The 22010-nt window shown below is 35.4% G+C and overlaps 1 protein-coding gene across 2 annotated transcripts in view; it reads left to right on the top strand.

Annotated features, from left to right (window-relative positions):
- Positions 1-22010, top strand: part of TMEM196 (transmembrane protein 196) — a 332570-nt gene that overhangs the window by 262829 nt on the left and 47731 nt on the right. The window contains exon 1 of one of the 2 annotated variants that reach the window (XM_057549494.1): positions 7545-7691. The exons of the other annotated variant lie outside the window; for it this stretch is intronic. Within the exon in view, the coding sequence (XP_057405477.1) occupies positions 7545-7691 (147 nt within the window). Of the gene's footprint in view, positions 1-7544; positions 7692-22010 lie in introns of those variants that run through there. 2 annotated transcript variants of the gene reach the window in all.

The following is a 22010-nucleotide window of genomic DNA, read 5'->3' as shown; positions in this document are numbered from 1 at the left end:
TTATAAACCCCACAAGACAATGTTATGATTTTGCTTTAAACAGTTAAATGGCTTATAAAGATATAAAGAGGAAAAAGTCAAAAAGAAAAAAGTAACCTTTGTATTAAACCAGATATTGACTATTTCTGATGTTCTTTATTCCTTTCTTAGGATCTGAGTATCATTTTCCTCACTTTGAAGAACTTGTGATTTCTTACATTTCAGGGCTGAAGGACATGGATTTTTAGTCTTCTTTTATCTGAAAATATTTTTATTTTGCCTTTATTTTAAAGGACATTTTAGCTGTATATAGAATTCTGTTTTTGTTTTTGTTTTTGTTTTTTCTTATTTAAGCACTTAAAATAAGTTATTCCACTGTCTTCTGGTTTCCATGGTTTCTGATGAGAAGTCATTGGTGATGACACATATGCCACTTTTCTCTTTTTGCTTTTAAGAGATGCTCTTTATCTTTAGATTTCAACAGTTTGACTTGGCCTTGTGCTTTGTTGTTAGCCTCTTTATATTTTCTCTGCTTGGTGTTGATTTAGAAACTCAAATATGTGAATTTCTCCCTTTCATAGATTTGTGAAATGTTAGCCATTATATTCTGAAATATTTTTCTGTCCAGTCCTCTTTCCCTTTCTTCTTCTATTCCACTTGTACCTATCTTTGACCATTTGATATCATTTAAGATGTTCCTGCACCACCACTCATTTTAAAAACATTTATATTGTTTACTATAATTATTATTTATCTATATTTAAATTAGCCTATGCTGTCATGTTCATTGAACTAAGTCCTTGCAGTTTTATTTCAAAATTGTATTTTTTACTTCTAGAATTTCGATTTTAAACTGATTTTATCTTTGTTAAAACTTCCCATTTCTCTACTAAAATATTCATTTGTTGAAAAAAATGTTCTCTTTTAGATCATTGGGGATAATTGTAAGTACTGTCTTAAAATCCTAATCGGTTAGTTCCAACATCTGATTTATTTTCTGGTCAGACTTGCTTGATTTTTTCTCTCTCATGAGAGAAAATGTATTTTATTTTTTGGTTCTTCATATGTTGGATAATTTTTTATTACATCTAGGATATTAGGAATATTAAGTTGTAAAGATTCTGGATTTTGTTATTTTTCTTTAGTAAGCATTATATCCTTTGTTTCAGCTGTTAATTTTTTGGGCTGTGCTGGAACTGTAAACTCTGTTTCTTGCACAGCAGCTCTGGTTTATGTGCATATTTTTAGTCTGTTTGAGACAAAAACCGAAAAAAACTTTTGTTCACAGTTACCCATCTATGTACCATTATGATGCTCAGAACTTCTTTGTGTAGATCCAAGTTTCCCTCTGATATATTTTAATTCTGTTTGAAGAATATTTCTTTTAATATTTCTTAAAGTGAAGATCTCATGTCTTCACTTAGTAAATTTACTAAGTAAATTGTCTCAGCTTTTGTTGGTCTGATGGATCTGTTTCCTTTACATTTTTCAAGGTATTTTTGCTGGGAATATAATTCTAGATTAATAGGTTTTTCTGATTCTTTTTAAGTTTCAGTAATTTAAATTGTCAATCACTTGTCCTCTGGATTGAATAACTTTAGATGGGAAGTTTGGAATTCTTGCCTCTTTTCCTCTACACATAATGCATCCTTTTTCCTCTGGATGCTTTTAATTTTTAATCCTTATCACTGTTTTCCAGCAATTTGATTGTGGTATGCCTTGTTGTGTTTATTCTATTTGTATTTTACTGAACCTCTTGGATATGTGGGTTCGTAATTTTCACCAAACCTGGGAAATAATTGGTCATTTTTACTTAAAATATTTTCACATACCTATTCTTCTAGAATTTATATTATGTCCATATATCATTTCTTAATTGTTCTACAGTAATTGAGTCTCTCTTAATTTTTTTCAGTCTTTTTTTTTCCTCTGTGATTTAATTTGTATTGAGATTTTTCTCTGTAATTTAATTTCTGTTGTTGTATCAATGTTCACTAATTTTTTCTTCTTTGGTGTCTAATCTAATAAATCAGTGCACTATTTTTCATTTCAGATATATAATTTTTCATCTATAGGAATTATATTTTGTTTTTTGCTACAAATTCAGTTTATGTCTTTATTACATTAATGTTTTTTCTCTTCATCTTTGAACGTATTTCTAATACTTATAATAGAAGTCTTCAAGTGTTAACAAATTCCATCATCTCTGAAATCCTGGTTATGGATCACATTTTCCTGGTTGTTCATATTTCAGGTATTAATTAGTATAGATTGTGAGTGTTACATTGTTGAATGATAGTTTTTGTCATTTTATTTAAGATGTGTTAGAGTTTGTAAGTTACTTACCAAACAGATTGACACTTTAGAAGCCTGTTTTAAAGCATTTTTATGCCAGATATAGAGTTGCCTTTATGCATAGTTTAGCCCCACTGCTTATGTGTGCTCTACCTGTTTTCTCCACCAAAGGCTGAGTATTCAACAAGAACTCTCACTGGCTATTGTGAACCTGAAAAATTTCCCAGACATCTTGTAAGCTTCAGATGTTAGTTCTCTGGTCATTCCATTTCTAGCCTTGTTTAGTTGCACCCCCTGATTTTGCGGCTTAGATTTAACAAGAGACTCAAGGGAGCCCTGTGGAGATTTATGGATCTCTTTCTCTATTAAACACCCTCCTCTCTAGTACTCTGTCCTGAAAATACTGGGTACCTCAGCCTCCAAGAATTCTGCAGTTTGTCCCGTGAATTCTGTTAAGACTACTGTGCTCTGCTTGGTACCCCTCTTGTAACACAGCTTGTTAGATGCCTATAGTCAAAAGACCAGGAGAGAAAACCTTGCTTGTTTCTCTTCTCGCAGGGATTAAAATTCTGCTCTGCCTGTCGTATGGTATCCTAACACTGTTTATTTGAATATATTGTATATAGCAGGAGAGTAAATCCAGCCCCAATTACTCCATAAAGGCTAGAAGTGTAAATAATCACACTCTTTATTAAAAAATAGATGTCAGTATAAAATACATAATTTGGGTTTTTTACACGCTTAAGTCATTAATAATCAAAAGATATTTCAGACATAAATGGAAAATTGTGATAAATACAATACTGAGTACTGTACTTATTCTAATTAATTTTCATAAGCACTGATGTTACTATTAGATAATGACTTCTAAGCTATATTATCACTAGAAGACAAAAAAGGCAAAAGATAAATTCAGGATTAATTATCTCTTCTTCTTAAGCTTTAAATAAGGAAAAAAAGGTCCTCACAATGTTATTTCCTTTTTTCTTTTTTTAGCAGAATTACTTTATAAAGTCCTAGCTAAGTCTTAGGTATCATCATTTCTAGACACACTGACAAGAGTATTGAAATATTAAATAGACTTGTAGCACTTAAAAACTGCTATATGATTTGTAATAATTTTGTGATTTTTATTTTTCTTCATCTTCTATACTACACTGGTCATTCAGTGCAGTTCCTAAGATCACCATACAAATTTAGTTTATAATAGCTTGAACAATTTAAATCAATTCTCAAAATTAATCAGTTTAAAATTTTGACCTTTTCATTTACTAACCTTATATTAGTGACTGAATTGATTATTTCACCAACTTACTTGACTATATTGAGACAGGTGGTATTTGTTTACCAGCTCCTGGATTTTCCTTTTTCCATGTATTAAAATTTCTATATATGGCATAGGGAATATAGTCAATAATATTTTAATAACTTTGTATGGTGAAAGATGATTACTAGACTTATTGTGGTGATCAATTCATAATGTAGATAAATATCAAATCACTATGTTGTATACCTGAAACAAATATAATATTGTATGTTGACTATACTTTAATAAAAAAATTCTATAAATCTTATTTGGGTAAATGGATGTATGAAGATCTCAGAACTCTTAGATACATATTGGCAGAACTTAGGTCCGTAAAGAGAGCAATTACAGAGGATTTTCTTCTGATTCGCTAGTAAGTTTAATAAAAATTATTTTGAGATTACCTATACATTCATATTCACTGTATCCTACATAAGCCAGCAGGTGGCAAACTTGAGATTTTTTATACTATTGCTCCTATTGAGGAAGTACAAGTATTGAACCATATATCTATCAATGGATCTTATGAATAGCTTTTTTGTTGTACTGTAACATAAGAAAAATTAAACCCTCTAATTATAGAGCCACTGGTGTTTAGATACCAATGTATCAATACTTTATTTGTGTTTCTCTTGATTTATTGTTTTATCCTGTAATTCTTTCTCTAACAAATAATTTTGAGAGATAGAGGATGCCAATTGAGCCCCCCCCCCTTTTTTTTGTCATGATTTCCATGATTAAGAATAAAATTTAGTGTTGCTGTATTTAATTGGGAGTGGGGATCTTTCCATCATTTAAAAGAGCATGGAAAATATACTTTGTCTCCCAGAACAAGTAATGTAAGATATTTTTGAAAGTCCTAACAACATTGATCTTCATGTTGTTAAATACAAACAGTAACTTGTTCATGGTAACGACTGTTTTTATTTTATTCCTATAAATATTTCTGTTTTGGTGTGACTCATTGGTAGTCATTTATAAGTGAGGCTGGATTTAATTTCTTATTATTTTAAATTTTTATTGGAATATAGTTGATTTACAACATTTTATCAGTTTCAGGTGTACAGCAAAGTGAATCAGTTATATGTATACTTGTATTCACTCTTTTTTAGATTCTTCTAGTATTGAGTAGAGTTCCCTGTGCTATACATTAGGTCCTTATTAGTTATCTATTTTATATATAGTATTGTGTATATGTCAATCCCAACCTTCCAATTTATCCCTCCCTCCCCCCCCCCCCCCCCCCGGTAACCATAAGTTTGTTTTCTACATCTGTAAATCTATTTCTGTTTTGGAGATAAGTTCATTTGTATCCTTTTGTTAGATTCCACATATAAGTGATATCATACATGTATATTTGTTTTTCAAAAAATGAAGATTGGTTATAGTCAAGCATATGATTAGGCCTTGGGTTTATAAGAAAACACATTTCTAACCATTGCATTCAGAGATGAAAATTCAATCATAATTTACTCATTTCTTTCTCTCTGAGAAATTCATCCATTGTTAACACTACCTCTAAAAATTAATTTTCCATCCTGTAAGTTACACTCCTTTTTATATGGCTGCATTAAGCAGTCTACTTTAACACTTACTATAACTTTCTCTTCCAATGGGGAAGAATATAAAAAGAAAAAAAAAAAAGGAAAACAGTGACTAAAGACAAAAAGTTAGGCAACATAGTTACTCCATTATTTCTACATATAAATTGGATCATTTAAATGACTTTTACAAGATTTAAATAAAATAAACTATCCTTTATTAAAGCCAAAAACTATATGAAGGATTCTAATGATTGGCTGTTTGGTGGACTAAGTTTTCAAGAAGTGGAAGGTGAATTCACTAATTATTGAAAATAAATGTTTGAGTTTTTCTCCAAATATCACAGTAGCTGAAGACTCTTTAAGACTTATTAAGACCCTAATAATTCATAATTCTTCCTTCCTTGCTTCTTTTTAAGGGAAGAAGACTCAATTTTTCTAAAATGTGGAATATAAATACATCAAAAGGAAAATAAATTATACTGTACATTTGAATTTAAACTCTGAAAGAAGCTCTGAAACTTAAGAAAACTAAAATGGGCACTTATGATATAGATTGTATATTATTCCACTTTAGTGTTCTCAGCACTGGGGCCTTAAAAAAAAAAAAGAAGCTTCTAATCAGAGGAAACTGCCCTGCTCTAGTCAGCATGCATTCAGAGGTCAAGATGCCCTGGTCTTGTGCAATGTGTTCTAACTCAATCCTCCTTTCTTCTATTTTCCTTCAATCCATCTCCAAGTTCCCCAGAAACCAGTTTTTGAGAAAGATGACCCATAAACATCTTCTCATCCATCCCACTCCCTGGATCTTCCTGGTGGAATACCTTGGGATTTTTCATGAAGTAAAATCAGGGACATGAAACTGGGCCCAGACTCAGTGATACCCAGACTTCTAGAGTCCCACGTGCATCAGACTACAACACAAAAATACCTGAGCCATAGTTGGCCCTTGCTCTAAGGATCCTGACGAGGTCAAACTGTCATAAACAGTTGTGCAGTGAGCCAGATTTTTGTTTTTAATAATTCCCTTTCCAATGTAGTACTTAAATATACACATCTCTTGAATATGAGTGAGAACACGCAGTCCCAGGCATGTGGTCTGGTGATGCTACCCCAGAACGCGTAGCTGCGCTGCTAGGAGAGAGCTGGGGAGGAACCGCGGCCACTTCCCCCGCAGGGGTGAGGCCCCAGCCAATTGCATCTTCCCAACCTTCGGACATGGAAGGTGACAGGTTGTGACAGCAGGGAGTGGCCAACTCCTTAAAGCAGGCTTGAGTGTAACTCTTCTTGAGAGGGGAGTTCCTTGATGAGTGTCCTTTGGAGTCCTAGTGAATTTAGGAGTCTGTATTTTCTCCATCCCCTGTGCTCTCTCTGCCTTTCTTTACACACTGTGCTCCCACGTCACCCCGTGTACACGCAGAAGAAAGTTTTATACAGAATGAGCCCCGTGTTGACGTAGGCATCACCTCCCCTCCCTTCTGGACAGAAGCCCAGAAGGGAGCGAGAGGGGGGTTGGGGGAATGCGAAGGTAGGGATCGCTTGGATCCCTGTGGTAAGCGTCCCGAGGCGGGGCCGATCAAGGGCCAGACAAGAGTATTGGTTCTGGACCCACAAATAGATCAAGCTTTTCCCTCCTCCATCACCCTCTTAAATCCCAATGAGGTCACTGCAATGAGAGAGAATCAGATCAAGAGAGAAGGGGAGGAAGAGGACGACGACGAGGGAGAAGAAACCCAGACGGAAAAAGGCCATCAGACAAGGTCGCTTTTTCTGGCGACACAGTAACTGTGAGGAGTGTGGTGCTGAATATCATCTGCCCGCTCAGCCTGGGGACCAAGGGACTCGTAGAAGCACTTTGTGTTACCACGAAAACAAAGGAAAGGAGACGAGAGGGAGGGAGAAGCTCTGAGCAGTTCCGCCTTGGATCTGGGGAAGCAACGCTCATCTACTTGGCAAGGAAAGAAAGGGGAGCCTGAAAGGGTTTGGGAGGCTGAGGAGGGAACGGGATTTCCCTGCGGAGACTTGGGACGCGGCAGAACTCTGGACAGCGCCTCCCGAGCCGGATTGCAGGCTCGGGGCTCCGGAGCTCCGTGGCTCCCCCAGGGTTCCAGCTCCTTATTGAAAGCCCTTTCTCCCGGTGTGCTCTCCTCTCCTGGACTCCGACCACCGAACCGAACCGGGAAAATCCTTCTACGATCCCTGTCTGAACGTGCCAGGGGGTGGAGCGACTCTGCCTCTGACCCGGTCAGGGAAGAGGGTCTCCAGTTCTGGAAATCCAGTCCTTGTGGATAATGCTTCGCTGGTGAAGAAAGAAAAGTTTTGGGGTCTGGTAGGGGGCAGAAGGGGTAAGGAGGATAGCGGAAGAAAGAAGGTGGATGGTTGGCTTCCCTCTCTGATCTGGAAGGAATGATGACCAAGGAAGGATGTGCACCAGCGGCCAGATTATTGGGAGCCTCTTGGTTCTCTCTGTGCTGGAGATAGGGCTGGGGGTGTCCAGCGTGGCCGTAGGAGCGGTCAGCTTCAGCCTGGCCCTCCGAGAGCACAAGCCGCAGCTTGGAGACTCGTCCCCGGTATGGAGCGGGGTGTGTGTACGTTGAGCCATTTCACTCTCTCTTTACCTCTTTACGGTGATGGTCAGTGTGCGTGCGTTAGTCACTCCCTCCCTGGGGAAGGAAATTATAAATCTCCTCTGGCTTGCATGTAGGTTCATGTTGGCAGGCTATACTTCTTTATGTTGTCCTTTATTTATTAGTGTGTGTGTGTGTGTGTTTTTTTCTTAACTTGACTTGATACCAAATTAAATGGCTTTGTTTAAAGTTGGGGGGAGGGCAGTTTCCACTGGCTGAATCTGCAAAAGCCTGCGGAGTGGTGCTGATTAGGGGCATTACACCTGTCAAGGGCAGACTCACTTAGCTTAGTTTCTTTTACAAGGAAAATCAAAACAAAAGTGTCATTTCATTTTCTTATACCAGGAACAAGCAAGGATAGAATTGTGCATTTATTTCTGGGTAACACTGCCCAAAGTACACTAAAGGCAACACCGGTATCACAAAGAGAGAAATGGGGTGTGAGTGTGAAAGGAGCATTTTATCCCAGAAAACACTGCTCTTAATTTTCCCTTGTTAGCGTCTATAGAACTCCTTTGTAAGTTCTAGGCAATAAGTTAAACAACAGATTATGATATGTAACATTCTAATTGAAGAATAACTCAGCTTAAAGAGTACCTAATGCTCAGAGAAAATGTCATAATTTTATCTAGGTCAGAGGGCAGACCCAGTGAGCTTCTTGTTTATCTTGTGAATCTCCAGGAAAGCTTTAGAGACCCATTCCTTCCACCAAGGATCAATAAAATAACTCAGCACTATTCCTAGTGTGAGCCTAATTGTGAAAATCAGCTTTTCTTCTCCTTTAAGTTATATAGCTGCTATATCCATATCCTTCTGGGTCTCTGGCTCGATTCTATTTTCTCAGATAATTTAATAGGATGTTATTCTGTCACAGATAATCAGTGAGTATAATTAACAATCATGGCTTAGTCATGCTCTAGGCCACTGAGGAAAAAATTATTTAGAGTTCAAGAATAATTCTGAAGCAATTTATTTTTGAGAGAAGTTCTAGCATTCTTAAAACTGGCATACTTGTGCTTTAGAAAATTAGTTTTTATATTTTAACTTTTCAGAGTGAAGTGTTTTTAAATTGCAGAAGTCTAAAAAAAAGAAAAATATTGTTCAATTCTAACATTGAATTTTTCTAGGCATCCTTGTTCTGAATTCAATAAGTTACCACTAACCTCAAATAATTACCTTTTTCTTTATTATGTAATTTTATCAATGTATATTTTAAATTTAAGTATGAAAGACTAAAAGGCAAATCTTCAACCTAGTAATTTTATATCTTATATGTAGTAGTGATTATTTTGAGATTTGTAGTATTATTTATCGTTATTATTATTTAAATAGAAACTGTTAGACTTTAAAACTTCTATCAGACAGTTGTCAAAATTAACTGTCAAAATTAACTGTAATGTCAACATTTAAATCATGGGAAGAAAATGATATCTTTTGGTGGCTTATGAGGAAGAAGCCTCAAATACTCTTCAAATCAATTCCCCCCTGAAATTCAAGAAACTGAGTAAATAAATGTAGGTTATCTCTAAGTAGCATTAAAGTATCCAGTTTACCTTCAAGAATAAAAAAAGTGGTTACATTTGCTTAGTGTCAAGTAAGAAAAATAATTAAATTATTTTTTTCTTTCTTTCCCAACTATTTACTATTATCTAGGTGAGTCGACATATGTGTATGTACAGAAAATGAAAATTCTGAAGCAGCTCAGTGAAAAGCAAATAAAATAATTATACAGTCATTATCATAAAGAATTATTTCCAGCTTTAACATTTTGTTTCCTTAGAGTAACCAAAATTCACCTAGGATTCTCAAATAATAGTTTCAAATTCTATTGTCTGATTCAGTTAAAAAAAAATCCATATGATTGAATGAATGGATTTAAAACTTGAGTGCCCAAAGAGTTGGTCACTTTTATAAACTCAACATAAAAAATCAAATTTGTGAAGATATAAATATCCAAATTTGATCTTTGTTTATCACATTATAGGTATGCTAAATTGATTTTTGAAATAATTTTTCAGAGGTCATTTGTGATACAGTCTGAATTATCTCTTAATTCTGGCAATGATGAATTCATATAACCAATATTTATAGAAGGCTTACCATACGCAAGGTGTTTTACTATTTAACACAAAGCCTATTAAGGTGAATCAGAATGCCTAGCAGAGGAAACAAGATGGGTATGTCGCCAACTATCAGTAGTGAGAAATTAGTTTGACTTCAGGGAGTTACAGGAGTAGATAAAGGGGAGAGAGGAAATAACCATGGGAGAACTATTATTTTTCTCTTGATCTTTAAAGTTTATTGAAACTTGGAATTAATGTATCACAGTGTTAAGTAATGTGTCCCAGTATGAAATCTGGAGTTTGCCTGGGTACAAATCCCAGCTCAGCGATTAGCCATTTACTATCTGGATGACTAGTCAAAGTTTCCTCATACTCTGTAAAATAGGGTTGCTAGAAGTCGCAAATGAAATAATGCTCTTAGTAAAGTGCATGGTATGTACTAAGCACTGAATAAATGCAAACAGCTAGTACTGGGTGCATAGACTAACAGTGAAGGGCATGAAAAAGAGAAACTTTTAGGCAGCAAGGATGAAGACAAAAAACTGGGACAGGATGGGTTGTGTTTCAGGTAGAATAGGCTCTTCTATTTTTCTGGGGCTTAGGTGTGTGAGGGAGAGATAAGGATGGAAAGAGTGGAAGGGACCAGACCATGGGAGGCTGTGTGCCAGTCTAAGGCAATAGATTTATTTCCTCACAGTTTTAATATAATAATAATAATAATAATACCAATTCTTAGTTCCCAAAGAGACTGCAGGAATATGCAGCAGAAAACTAGATTGAAAACTACTAATCTCTTTGGTATTTGGTGAATTAAAAATTTGTGTTATTTATAAACAGTGGATGGGATTTTATATTAATTAACCTTTCAGGTCATAGTGTATAATCAGAGTGTGTTTTGATTGGTGCCATGAAGTTTTATTCAACACATAAATATCATTATTGCCAGATTTTGAATTAAATTTTAGAAGCCAATGGAAATAAAAACTGCACTATGAAGGGATTACTTAGTATAATGGACCTCAACATCATAAGCTTTTTTCTAGGTCAAATGCACTAAGAGTTCAGGCAACTATTTGATTATTTGGACTTAAATTATTATTGGATATTTTTGGATTGTTGGAAAAATTATTGGACCAAATTTTTTAAGTGGCTTAAAAAAAGAAAAAGGGCTTAAAATCCACAAGGTGTATGCTTATACAGACTGTCTCCAAGCACTATTTCACAATCAGGCAAAGGGTACATCCTGGGACCAGGCTAAAAGATGTGGGCAATTAGAAGGAACAATTACTTAACTATAATTTCATAGTGAAAGAAAGCTATAAATGCCTTATAGGATTTTGGCTGCCTCCTGATTCTTTGTTACAGTTTATATAGACACCTCATTGAGAGCATGAAAGAATACATTATTACTAGATAACAATAAATGAACCATTGAGTAAACTGCTTTGGAAAAGAGATAGGCATGGTGAAATATAATTGATGTGTAAGGTATATTGACAGGGAGTTAAATAGACAGGGCTATGTTTCCAAGCTGCTGTGGGATAGTCATTTTTCTCAGTCTCATTTTTCCAGTGAATCATCATTTTTCCAGTGAATCATCTATAATGGAAGTGGATTATATTTAGTGGTACACAGATCCAAGAGAATTTTATTTTGTTGCTCTAAGTTGGTACTTGAAAAATCTAAAGGTTCAAATGGTGGTGTCCAGAGAAGCATCTGATACTGAGTTTTATTTGATACATACCATGCTGAATTCCATCCATCTATATCTGATATTCATTCTATAAATTATATTAAAATAACTTTTCTTAGGCTCCTTACCCCCCTTGTAAAATAGTCTTTTAAAATATTCAAAGTTGTTCTGATCAAAATCATATAAGGTTTGAGTGATTTTTATTGCTTATTTTTCTGAAGCATACTTGATTTGTACATCATAACTTCATCTGCTTAAAAAATCCTATACTTTAGGTGAGTGAAATTTATAGCATAATCAAGTCACATACTTAGTATATAGACTCCTGATTCACCATGGCAACAACTCAGCCAGTGGTAAGATTGTGTTGAAATTCACCTACTGTACATTCTGACCCATACCATAGCACCACAAATGAGGTGCTGTGTATAAATGATACTTGCTAAAAAATGTTATTTCTTATATTTAAGTCTGTTCAGTTCATTTAAGGAAAAACAAAATAAAGTGAAAGAAACCCCTCAAACAGTTACTTCAGTTGTACAAAATTTGAAGCTAGTGTGTCTCTGGCCAGATAATACATCATTTTTCTCCAAAGTTAAAATATATAATATAAAGGATGCATATAATTTGTCATGAGATGAAAACACTGCCCCTATCCTCAGAAAAAATTACAAATGTACATTTATATCCAATTTTTAAATTTTAATTATATAAGTAATTCATAAATATTGTTTCAAAGGGTTAAAAAAAGATCAAAACTGAAGTTCTCTTCCCTACCACCTCATCAGGATTAGCCACCATTATAAATTTAGTGTGTAATCTCAAGATATTTCTTTATGCATAAATAGTATTGTTTGAACATATAGACTAATTTTAATATCAAGTTTCTGGATATAATAAAGCCCCTTCATGCACTCTCTCTAGAGCCCAGGTAAAGAATATCTTCCTTATCTGAGTCACACTCTTATACTCAAGTCCTACTTGTTATCTACTCAAGTCAGGGCAATTAGATAACTGGCAATTAGATAAGTTAGACAAGCTAAACAGTTGGAAAATGTAGTTATTATTCAAGGAATCATACTCTTGTGTCAAAAAAAATAAAATGCCGATTTCTGGTGTTGATTGATAATGGTAAGATGGAAGAAAAATGGTGAGTTTTGCCATTATCCGATATTTTTTTGTTTTAGTCTGTATTTCACCCACATGTAACTGACATGTGTTGAAATTTCTATCCAGAGGCCATGAAAAATTCTGCTTCAGGATTTTGGCCCTTATTCAAGGGTATAACTGGTCTTGAAGAATTTGCCATAGAAACGTTAAGGAATAAGTGATAATAATAGCATCAGTCACCTATTTGTTGACAATTTGCTCCATACAACATGATCTAGACAAAGTCACATCTTTTCGTTTGGATGTTTTTGTGTAAAATGTTCAAGTTGGCTCTCTATATTGACTTAATTATTAGCCAGGTCATCCAATATGTGCTTTGAATATGGCTAAGTAATTTAACTTTCCTGTATTTTCACTTATCCCTCAGATAATACTTAATTTTATTAGTAGATGGGAGGCATAACCCAGCCATCCAAACTTCATCCAAACCTATCTTTAAAACTCAGTAAAAATTAGAATAGATTTTGTTGTGTGTGTGTGTTTACACACCCACCAAAGGGGAAAAACCCCAACAATTTTCTCTTCAAATGATGTTGGCTCATTCACTTACAAAGTGAACAAAATTTCATCCTACTACTGCATTATATATATATTGATACATAATTCTATTCATTCAAATGGCATTTCTATACCTAAATAAGCCCAGAGTTGTTCAAAATATTTAACTTTATTGTCCTAATAATTTAGTCAAATTACAAGGGGGTTACTCTGCAGATAGGTGTCCATGTTGAAATACATGGACAATGGCAGAATAATTAGAGGATAGTATATAAACAGTCTCACTGAGCATCATTCTAGGAGAAAAAGAGAGAAAGAAAAGACACTATGTGACTACTTTCCTCTGCGATGTATAAAGCCATACAATCCTTGTCATGAATGCAGATCTAATCTATATATACTTTACTCATATTGAGTGACAGATGGGATTCATACATCTCACTCAATATTACTGTAGCTCTGGATAATTTATGTTTCTTCACTGAGTCAAGGAGTACCTATTTTACAGGTTGCTGTGAAGCTAAGACAATGCTTATAAAGCTGTCAGTAACGAGCCTGGCACAAAGTAAGCGCTCAGTGAGCATTAGCTGCTCCTTTCTTCTACTGCCCTGTTCGGCTCCATGACTGCCTGGGACCATTAACCCACTAGTGGTGCACTGGTATTCAACATTTGTCCAACACCCTTAATCAACTCTAGTTTGACTCATCATTTTTGTTTTTGTTTTTTGTTTTTTCTTTTCATGTATAGTATCTAGTTAGCTTTTGATTTAATCCAGGTATATACATGAACAACTACAAAAATGTACCAAAATATCTACATTAGAGAAGTCATGTAAATATTCAACTTAAATACGAATGGGGAAACAGCTGCTGCTGTAAGACACCTCTCTCTTTGTTTTTCTGTTGGAGGTGGAGAGGGTGGTAGAAACCCTGTGATAAAAATATTTGATAATCAGATAAGTTAGACAATTACCTAAGTTAGGCAAGTCAAACAGGGGGGATATGGTAACTACTTTTTATATCATAAAACAAAGTTCTTGAAACACATATAAAACTATATGTTACTGTCATAAAGTCAGAATAAAAGTACAAATTAATACTTCTGACAGAGATACTCAATATCTTGGAAATTCGTATGGTTTTGCCCTAAATACCCAAATAGCTTTTGAAGCAATGTTGATTTCATGTTGTACTATTAATAGATTCATCAATGAAATATCTAGATTTCAACAATGACTCTTATAATGTTAATTAGTGATCATGATTTTTAACGCCAATATTACAACTCAAGAAGCAATTGAAAGTTCCATTAGTTCATGATCTGTTATTAAATACTGGAAAAAATTAAGGCAAAAATAAAATATTAGTGGTTAAGTATATCACCTTGGGGGAGAGGGTGCCTTGAGCTATTTATCCTATAGAAATAATACTAGACATGATTTATTAATGGTTAACTATGGTCCATATGCTTTCTTATACATTTTATTTCTAATTTTAACAACTTTGTGAACAATGTAGTGTTTTATAAAATTTATGTAGGAAAAAGAACTTACCTAGGGTCCACCATTATTTAATCAGCTGAGTTAGTATTTAAAGCCAGAGCAGTCTTATTTCAAAATCTGTACTTCTTTGATTGCATTGTGTGGAACATGGGATATTTTCATGAAAAAGTCATTCACTGAGGCCTGACCTCGTTATTTGCTCCCATCCCTGAATCTACGAGTCAGGCAGGATGGCACAAAAGCCGGGTCCCGATCACTGTTTGTATCTATTTTCTGGAAGAGACTGATATAGTCAACTGATCAACAACACAACCCCGATGTTCTCAAAAGAGTGTGAGATAATAGATTAAATTGTTCCTGTCCGTAAAACTTAAGCTTTAGCCTTGAAAAATAAAGCTAAATTATGCATCTTAAATAATCATTAAACATTATGAGGACAAATCAGGAAGACACAAAATAACATATTTGTTTAAATATGTTCAGAAGGAGAGGTATCAATGAAGGATCAAGGGTATTCTTCCTCATGGAGGGAGAACTGTACCCAGGCCTTGGAGATCGGGCAGATTTCCAGTGGGCAGAGGAAAGAAGATGATGTGCTAAGCAGTTATTAGTATGTGTAAAGTCATGGAAGGGATAATAAAATGGAGAGTTTGTGGAGGATTGAGGAGACTAAGCTTGTTAGAGCAAAGACATGTTCACAGAAAAACTGGTAAGTGAAGATCTACCTCACCTGAATAGGATGGGTCCAGCTTCAAAAGGGTCCTGAAAGAATGGTAAGACTAGTCTGCTCTTGATTCCCAACTAAGCTTGGTGAGTTCTGCTCGGTAGAACTTGGCAGTCATGAGGCCAAGGCAGTGGGGCCAGGCATTGCTGCTCAATTTCAAGGCAAAACACCAGCCCTTGGTTCCAAGATGTGTATGCAGGATCAAGAGAAAGACTTGAGGGAAATCTTGAGACTTGAGGGAAGTGAAAATCTTTCATCACAAACCTAATTCCAACTTCAGATGGCTTTCCTATTATTGACGGTGGATTTGTAAGATCATAAGTTCCTTTTGTTCAGTTATTCTTACGGCTGCCTGACATACAAAAGTAAGAGTTCATTTGTGTAATTGGAAGTATTGGCATGACACACAGAAATGAAAACAGGTTTTGGAGGTATTAAGACTTGGGTTCACATTCTAGCTATAGTATTTTCTAGTTTTTTAGTTTGAATGATTTGAATTATCTCACTGAGCAGTCAGCTAACTCATTGGTAAAATAGCAATCCTACTACCTATCTCATGGAGTTTTCTAAAAATTAAATGTAGTATTTCCATAAAGGGCTTGATAAATGCAGTAACTGACTGGTCCACAACAATGACTGCACGCTTTTGTCATGTTTCTGGAAAAATCCATTTTCTGTGTGTGGTTTCTATTGTGCATTATAGACATTTTATTTCTATACATTTCTGAAGGGGAGCTTATTGTAAGACCATTGAGGAAATTGACCTTGGACTCAAGACTTAGCAACATTTAGGTCATATATCCTCTCTTAGAAAATATGTACTAGTCATAACCGATTTGGGGCATTAGTAGTGGTGATTTAGTGTGCTTGTCCCAGGGTCCCAGGAATATTTTCTAGGTCAATATTGAGATAAAGAGGTATAATTTTTGTTTGTTCTATCAAATACAGATGTGTTCTTGATTTTCTCATTAATTTTGCTGGGTTGTTGGAATTTTTAGTTCTTTCTCTACTTGTTTTCTGCCAATTAATCTCCTACATAGATTACTCTGAAGAATTAAAATAATAATTAATGATAATACTGATGACATAAATAATAACAGCAATGGCAGCTTATGTTTATAATATACTACATTGCCTAAGAATTCCACCTACTTTTGTTATACCACTTAGCAGGTGAGTTTCTTCACTTAAGGGATGAGAACCTAAAGGGTTTAGGATTCAGTGATTTAAGATCGAAAAGCAAAATCAGTTACAGGTGTAGGGTAGAAACCTAAATCACCTGAAGAAAGAATGTATATGTATGTGTGTGTCAGTGTGTGTGTGCATGCGCCCATGCAGGTGCTCATACATGTACAATGGAGATGGAGAGACAAGTAATTCCTAAGAGAAAGTCGATAATTATCACTGATATGCAATATAAGCTGCATTTAGGCTGCTAGTGCCCTGATTTGGGGGCAAGTTCACAACGTCGTGACCCTCTATCAGCTGCCTCTCATCTCCATAACTGGCAGGCTTTCAGAAACTGCCAGGCATGTTGGATGGACATTCATTCGTGGTGTTGACAATTCTTAGGAAGAGTATAACTTCTACCCTCCAGTCCCCTGTAGCCCCTGGATATTTTCAACTCTGAGAGGACAGGCCACAAATCATAGAATCAAAGCTGGCATATACCCAAGGAACTATCTCTTTTCCTTTCCTCTTCACCAAAGCTATCTTCTACAATTTTAACTTTATTAGATCTTCCACGTGTATCAAGTCGTGAGCTTGATATTTGAATGTTGCCCAAATATATTATAGTATTTAAGTTAATATTATTTATATGACATGAAGGAATCTTAAACATAAAAATACAAGTGAAAACATTGCAAATTGGGATAGCCCACATTAATGTAAAACTACCTTAATTTACATAAAAATACTTATTAAGTTGTTATTATGAAATATATAGAGCTCCTGTAAAATGTATATATATAAAAAGTTGATGCTACTTTAATAAGTAGAATGTCATGGACAGCATTATCTGTATCTGGATGTTGAATATTGATTGCATCTTCCTTTACTTCCCTCCAGAACTAATCATTTTTTAAAATTTTAAGTAAGTTTGAATTTTAAAATTCATTTATATGTTATATTTGGCTAAAATAAAACTTTGGACTCAGGAGGTAAACTCTTCTGATTTTTTCCTATCTCTGAAATAGTTTTATTTTGTTTTGTTTTAATAACGAACATGAATAATGACTATACCTAAGATTTACTTGGACAATTGCCACTTAAATATACTGCAAATTCAAAGTCCCTCTTGCTGAAAATTTACAAGTTTAGTTAAAATTTTCCTTGCTACTTTTGGAGCAGAAATAGCTCGAACATCAAAAAGCCTTATTTACTTAGCATACTCAAAATATTCAACAGATTATTTTTTACAAAGAAAATCTATCACAAAGAGTAGTTGTAACAGAACACAATGCATAATTCATTAAATACAAGAAAGATTGCATTACCTAAACCCTGAGTGGGGGTGTGAAAGAATGAATGGCATTCTGAGCATCAAGGCTGATTCTTTCTAAAGAAAGAAAGAATTCCACACTGAAGGATTTGGGTCCCAGGACAGTAAGAAGTTTCTGAGATTTTTGGACTTGGGTTCATTTAGAAGAGCTTGGCCTGCCGATCAGCCTTATGCTATGTTTGATGCTTTCTTCTGAAATTCATTCTTGCGTGTTGATAATTTCATTGTTACTTTGCAGTCTCTGCAAAGGTTTCTTTCACTACTTGCTGTGCATCCCCATTTACTACTGTGGGGTTTTTCTTTCCATTTCTCCCTTGAGTGCTTTTGGTTTAATTTCTTTATTTGCTCTGGTTGCCTCTTACCCCATGCTGTCTGCTAGGCTACCAAGATGGCCTGGTGCTAATGGAGGACTGCTTGCTTATCACATCAGCATAGCTCTTGTACACTTTATCCTCTTGGTATTTTATTTTCCTGTGAAGGTGATTATATTTGTGAGAGGTAATGGCTCTGTTGATAAAAAATATACATTTACCCTTTCCCAGTTGAACTTTTTAACTTTTTTAAGTTTCAAATTTTCCTGGAGTGGAAGAAACATGGTATATGGATCAATGTGTATAAAATGCCTTACTTTATTTCAGTGTTCTGTTTTGGGATGGAAAACAAGAAATTAGATCTAGCTTAAGGGAAAAAAAGAACACTGCATATTAGCGGGATCTTCCATAGACTAAGAAAAGAAAGGAATATAAATAGGAAAGTAGAAAAGTGACTTATTTTAAAAACGAACGCTTTGCTGAAAATGCAGAATAATTGGGAGAGGGGAAAGCAGAGGCCATTGAGGAGATCTATAAATCTAATAAAGGCAGAAAAAGCCCAGGAAACTGGGTTGTTAGATAGCATGGTCAGGGCCTGGGAACCCCCCCCAGGGGTTAGGCTTATGAAAATGGGGCCAAATCAACGTTGAAGTCAGTGACAAAGACACTTGATCAGCCTGAGCTACATGGTCTACACTGGGTTGGGATGAGTCAAGAAGAGGAATGACAGCATGGTATGGAGGAAGAGCTATGGAAAATGAGGAGAGTCAAGTTCCTGTTCCCATCCTCATAAGCCAGATGCTATTCTCAATTCACTTTCTTATAAGATTTTGTTAACAAGTATTGATTCCACAGCTACGACTTTCTATGCTCTGAGTTAGGTTCTGAGGATTTAGCAGTGAATAAAATTATCATGATCCCTGGTCTTCTGAAGCTTAATTTAAAAAGGAATATAGACGATGAACAAATAATGCACAACTTAACAATTAAAGTTGTACCTGTTAAATAGGAGAAGTATAGGCTTATGAAGACTATAACAGTTGTCAATAATGGGAGAATCAGAAAATGCATCTCTAAGGAAGCAATATTTTCTGAAGGATGATGAGGCATTACCCAGATAAAGAGGGAAAAAAGCATTGTTCCAATCAAAGGGAATACCGTGAGTAAAGATTCTGAGATAGAAAAAGATCCATGTGTTTGAGAAACTGAAAGAAGGCCAGGGTAACTGGAGTAAGACTAGTGAGCAGGAGGAGATATAAGGCACTGGGTGAGGTGAAGAGACAAACGGAGGGATGAAAATCACTTTAGGCTTTATACATATGGTACAATGTTTTTATTTTCTCCTAATTATAATAGGAGCCACCAAAAGATTTTAAGCAGGAAAGTAACAGGATTATACCTGCGTTTAAAGAAGCTCATTTGGGGCTGCATTTAAAAAAAATTTTTTTTGGAGTCAGACAAGTTCTTAACTTGTCACAAATTAAGTCACAAGTCTAGTTAGGAGGCTGCTGGGGTGTATGAAGCAATAGTTACATGGATGAGAGTTAAAGAATAAAATAAAAATAGAATAAGAACAGATATTTGAGATACAGAGTTGACAAGACTTTGTGTTTCATTAGATGCCATTGTAAAGTATTAAGAATGAGTCTCAGATTTCAGGACTGAGCAACTGATAGGGTCCTATTTACTCTTGAGATTAGAGGATTAGAGAAGGAAAAACTCTTTGTGTGTGTGTGTGTGTGTGTGTGTGTAGGGGATAATTGTGTATGGTGGGAAGAGATCAAGGATTTATTTGTGATCTGTTAAGTTGGAGGTGCCTGTGAGACATCCAAATGGAGAGATGCTGTGGGCTATTAGATGGGTCTAGAGTTCAGGGCTGGAAATCTAAAAATGGGAGTAGACTGTAAATACATTAAATATATTTAAAGGTATTTAAAACCACATGACTTGTAGAAACCACCCGAAACAATGCCTTCAGTTACTGTTATATTCAGAAGCTGGACATTCAGAATTTACTATAATACTCAGAAGTAGAAAAAAGAGACTGAGAAGTTGTGACCAGAAAAATATGCTAAAGACCAGGAGAGTGTGTTATCAGAGAAGCCCAAAGGAAAGAGGTTCCTTGTAAGATGAGGAGTGAAATGTGGAAGTCATTACTTACTTTAGCAAGAGAAGATGAAATAAAACATGGTGTAGAAGGCAGTCTGAAGTCTGAGAGAGAACGGGAAGTAAGAATGCAGAAATAGTAAGTGTAGAAGCTTGGCAGTAAAGGGAAGATGGCGTAGAGAGAAAGAACAATCAATGTAAAAAGATTTGGAGTCAAGGAAGGCTTTCATTTTTAAGGGAGATTTTGGAACACTTTGGCATGCTGATGTGAATAATGGAGTAGAATGGGAGAGTTATAAAGGGGGAGAAAGAAAGTCTTTGAGTAAGTGAAGGGTGATTGAATTTAGAGCTAAAATGGAGGTTTTGTGTTGATAAGTTTTATCTTTGTTTCATGTAATAAAGCAAGATAATATGAGTTAAGATGCAGAGCTTGTCACATCTAATGGTGAATAGAGAGAGGATTCTCTGACAGCTTTTGTGTTTTCTGTCTAATTTGATATATGTCAAAGCTAAGGGTAAAGAAGAAACAAATGTCTGGTTTGACTCTGAGAACATGATTAAAATGTCTTCTCTCCCTCTTGACTGAGAATTATAATTAAGTCATACAATATGAACAGGATAGAGATATAAAAATAATTTATTCCAATTTCATTTTACAGATAACTAAACAAACCCAGAGAATTAGCACTGGTGGCTAACTACAGAACCAGGACAAGAGTCCAAGTCATCTAATTCTTGGTCTAACACTATTTGCCAAGATGCCTCAAAACATTAAATATTATTAAAATAAGTGTTCAACCAAAAGGATAATGAAATTATGTGGCTATGCCCCAAACTGAACAGGAATGATCTCAAATTATTGGCACTGCTAACTATCATGGAGATGTAATAATTATTTTAACAGATTTCAGGGGTTTCCTCCCAGTTGGGAGTTTCAGGGAAACAGCTTTCCAAAGAAATTGTGAAATTGTGACGTGTTCTCCATGGTGCTTTTCCAAACTGACTGAGATAAGCTAATTTTTTTTTTTTTTTCCACATTGGGTCTTCGTTGATGTACGTGGGCTTTCTCTAGTTGCGGCGAGCGGGGGCTACTCTTTGTTGCGGTGCATGGGCTCCTCATTGCGGTGGCTTCTCTTGTTGAGGAGCACTGGTTCTAGGCACGTGGGCTTCAGTAGTTGCAGCGCACGGGCTCAGTAGTTGTGACTGGTGGGCTGTAGAGGGCAGGCTCAGTGGTTGTGGCTCACGGGCTTAGTTGCTCCGCGGCATGTGAGATATTCCTGGACCAGGGATTGAACCTGCGTCCCCTGCGTTGGCCAGCAGATTCTTAACCACTGCGCCACCAGGGAAGTCCCAAAGCTAATTTTTAAAAGTTACTAATGTTTCCAAACCCACAAAAGCTAGTGATCAATTTAGGTAAGTAAGTAGATTGCTTTCAAGAAGGCTTTAAAAACAAATTCCAAAGCTCATTTATCAAGCTTTATGCATTTGTAGAACTTGGACAGGGAATGTCAAAGTCCTGTAGTTCTGAATATTTTCTGTCTGAGGCTATTCTTTTTAATTTAAACATCTAGAAATCAAAATTAAGTCAGATTTAGTACAGTTTGCCTAAAGTGGCTAGAAACAAATATGTGTATGCTTATATATATATGTATATATATGTATGTATGTAAAATGCCCTTATCCAACACTGTT

Source organism: Balaenoptera acutorostrata, chromosome 7 (assembly GCF_949987535.1).
Source record: "Balaenoptera acutorostrata chromosome 7, mBalAcu1.1, whole genome shotgun sequence".
In the NCBI taxonomy this organism is placed as follows: domain Eukaryota; kingdom Metazoa; phylum Chordata; class Mammalia; order Artiodactyla; family Balaenopteridae; genus Balaenoptera; species Balaenoptera acutorostrata.
The sequence above is the reverse complement of the archived record's forward strand: the minus strand, read 5'-3'. Positions and strand labels throughout refer to the sequence as shown.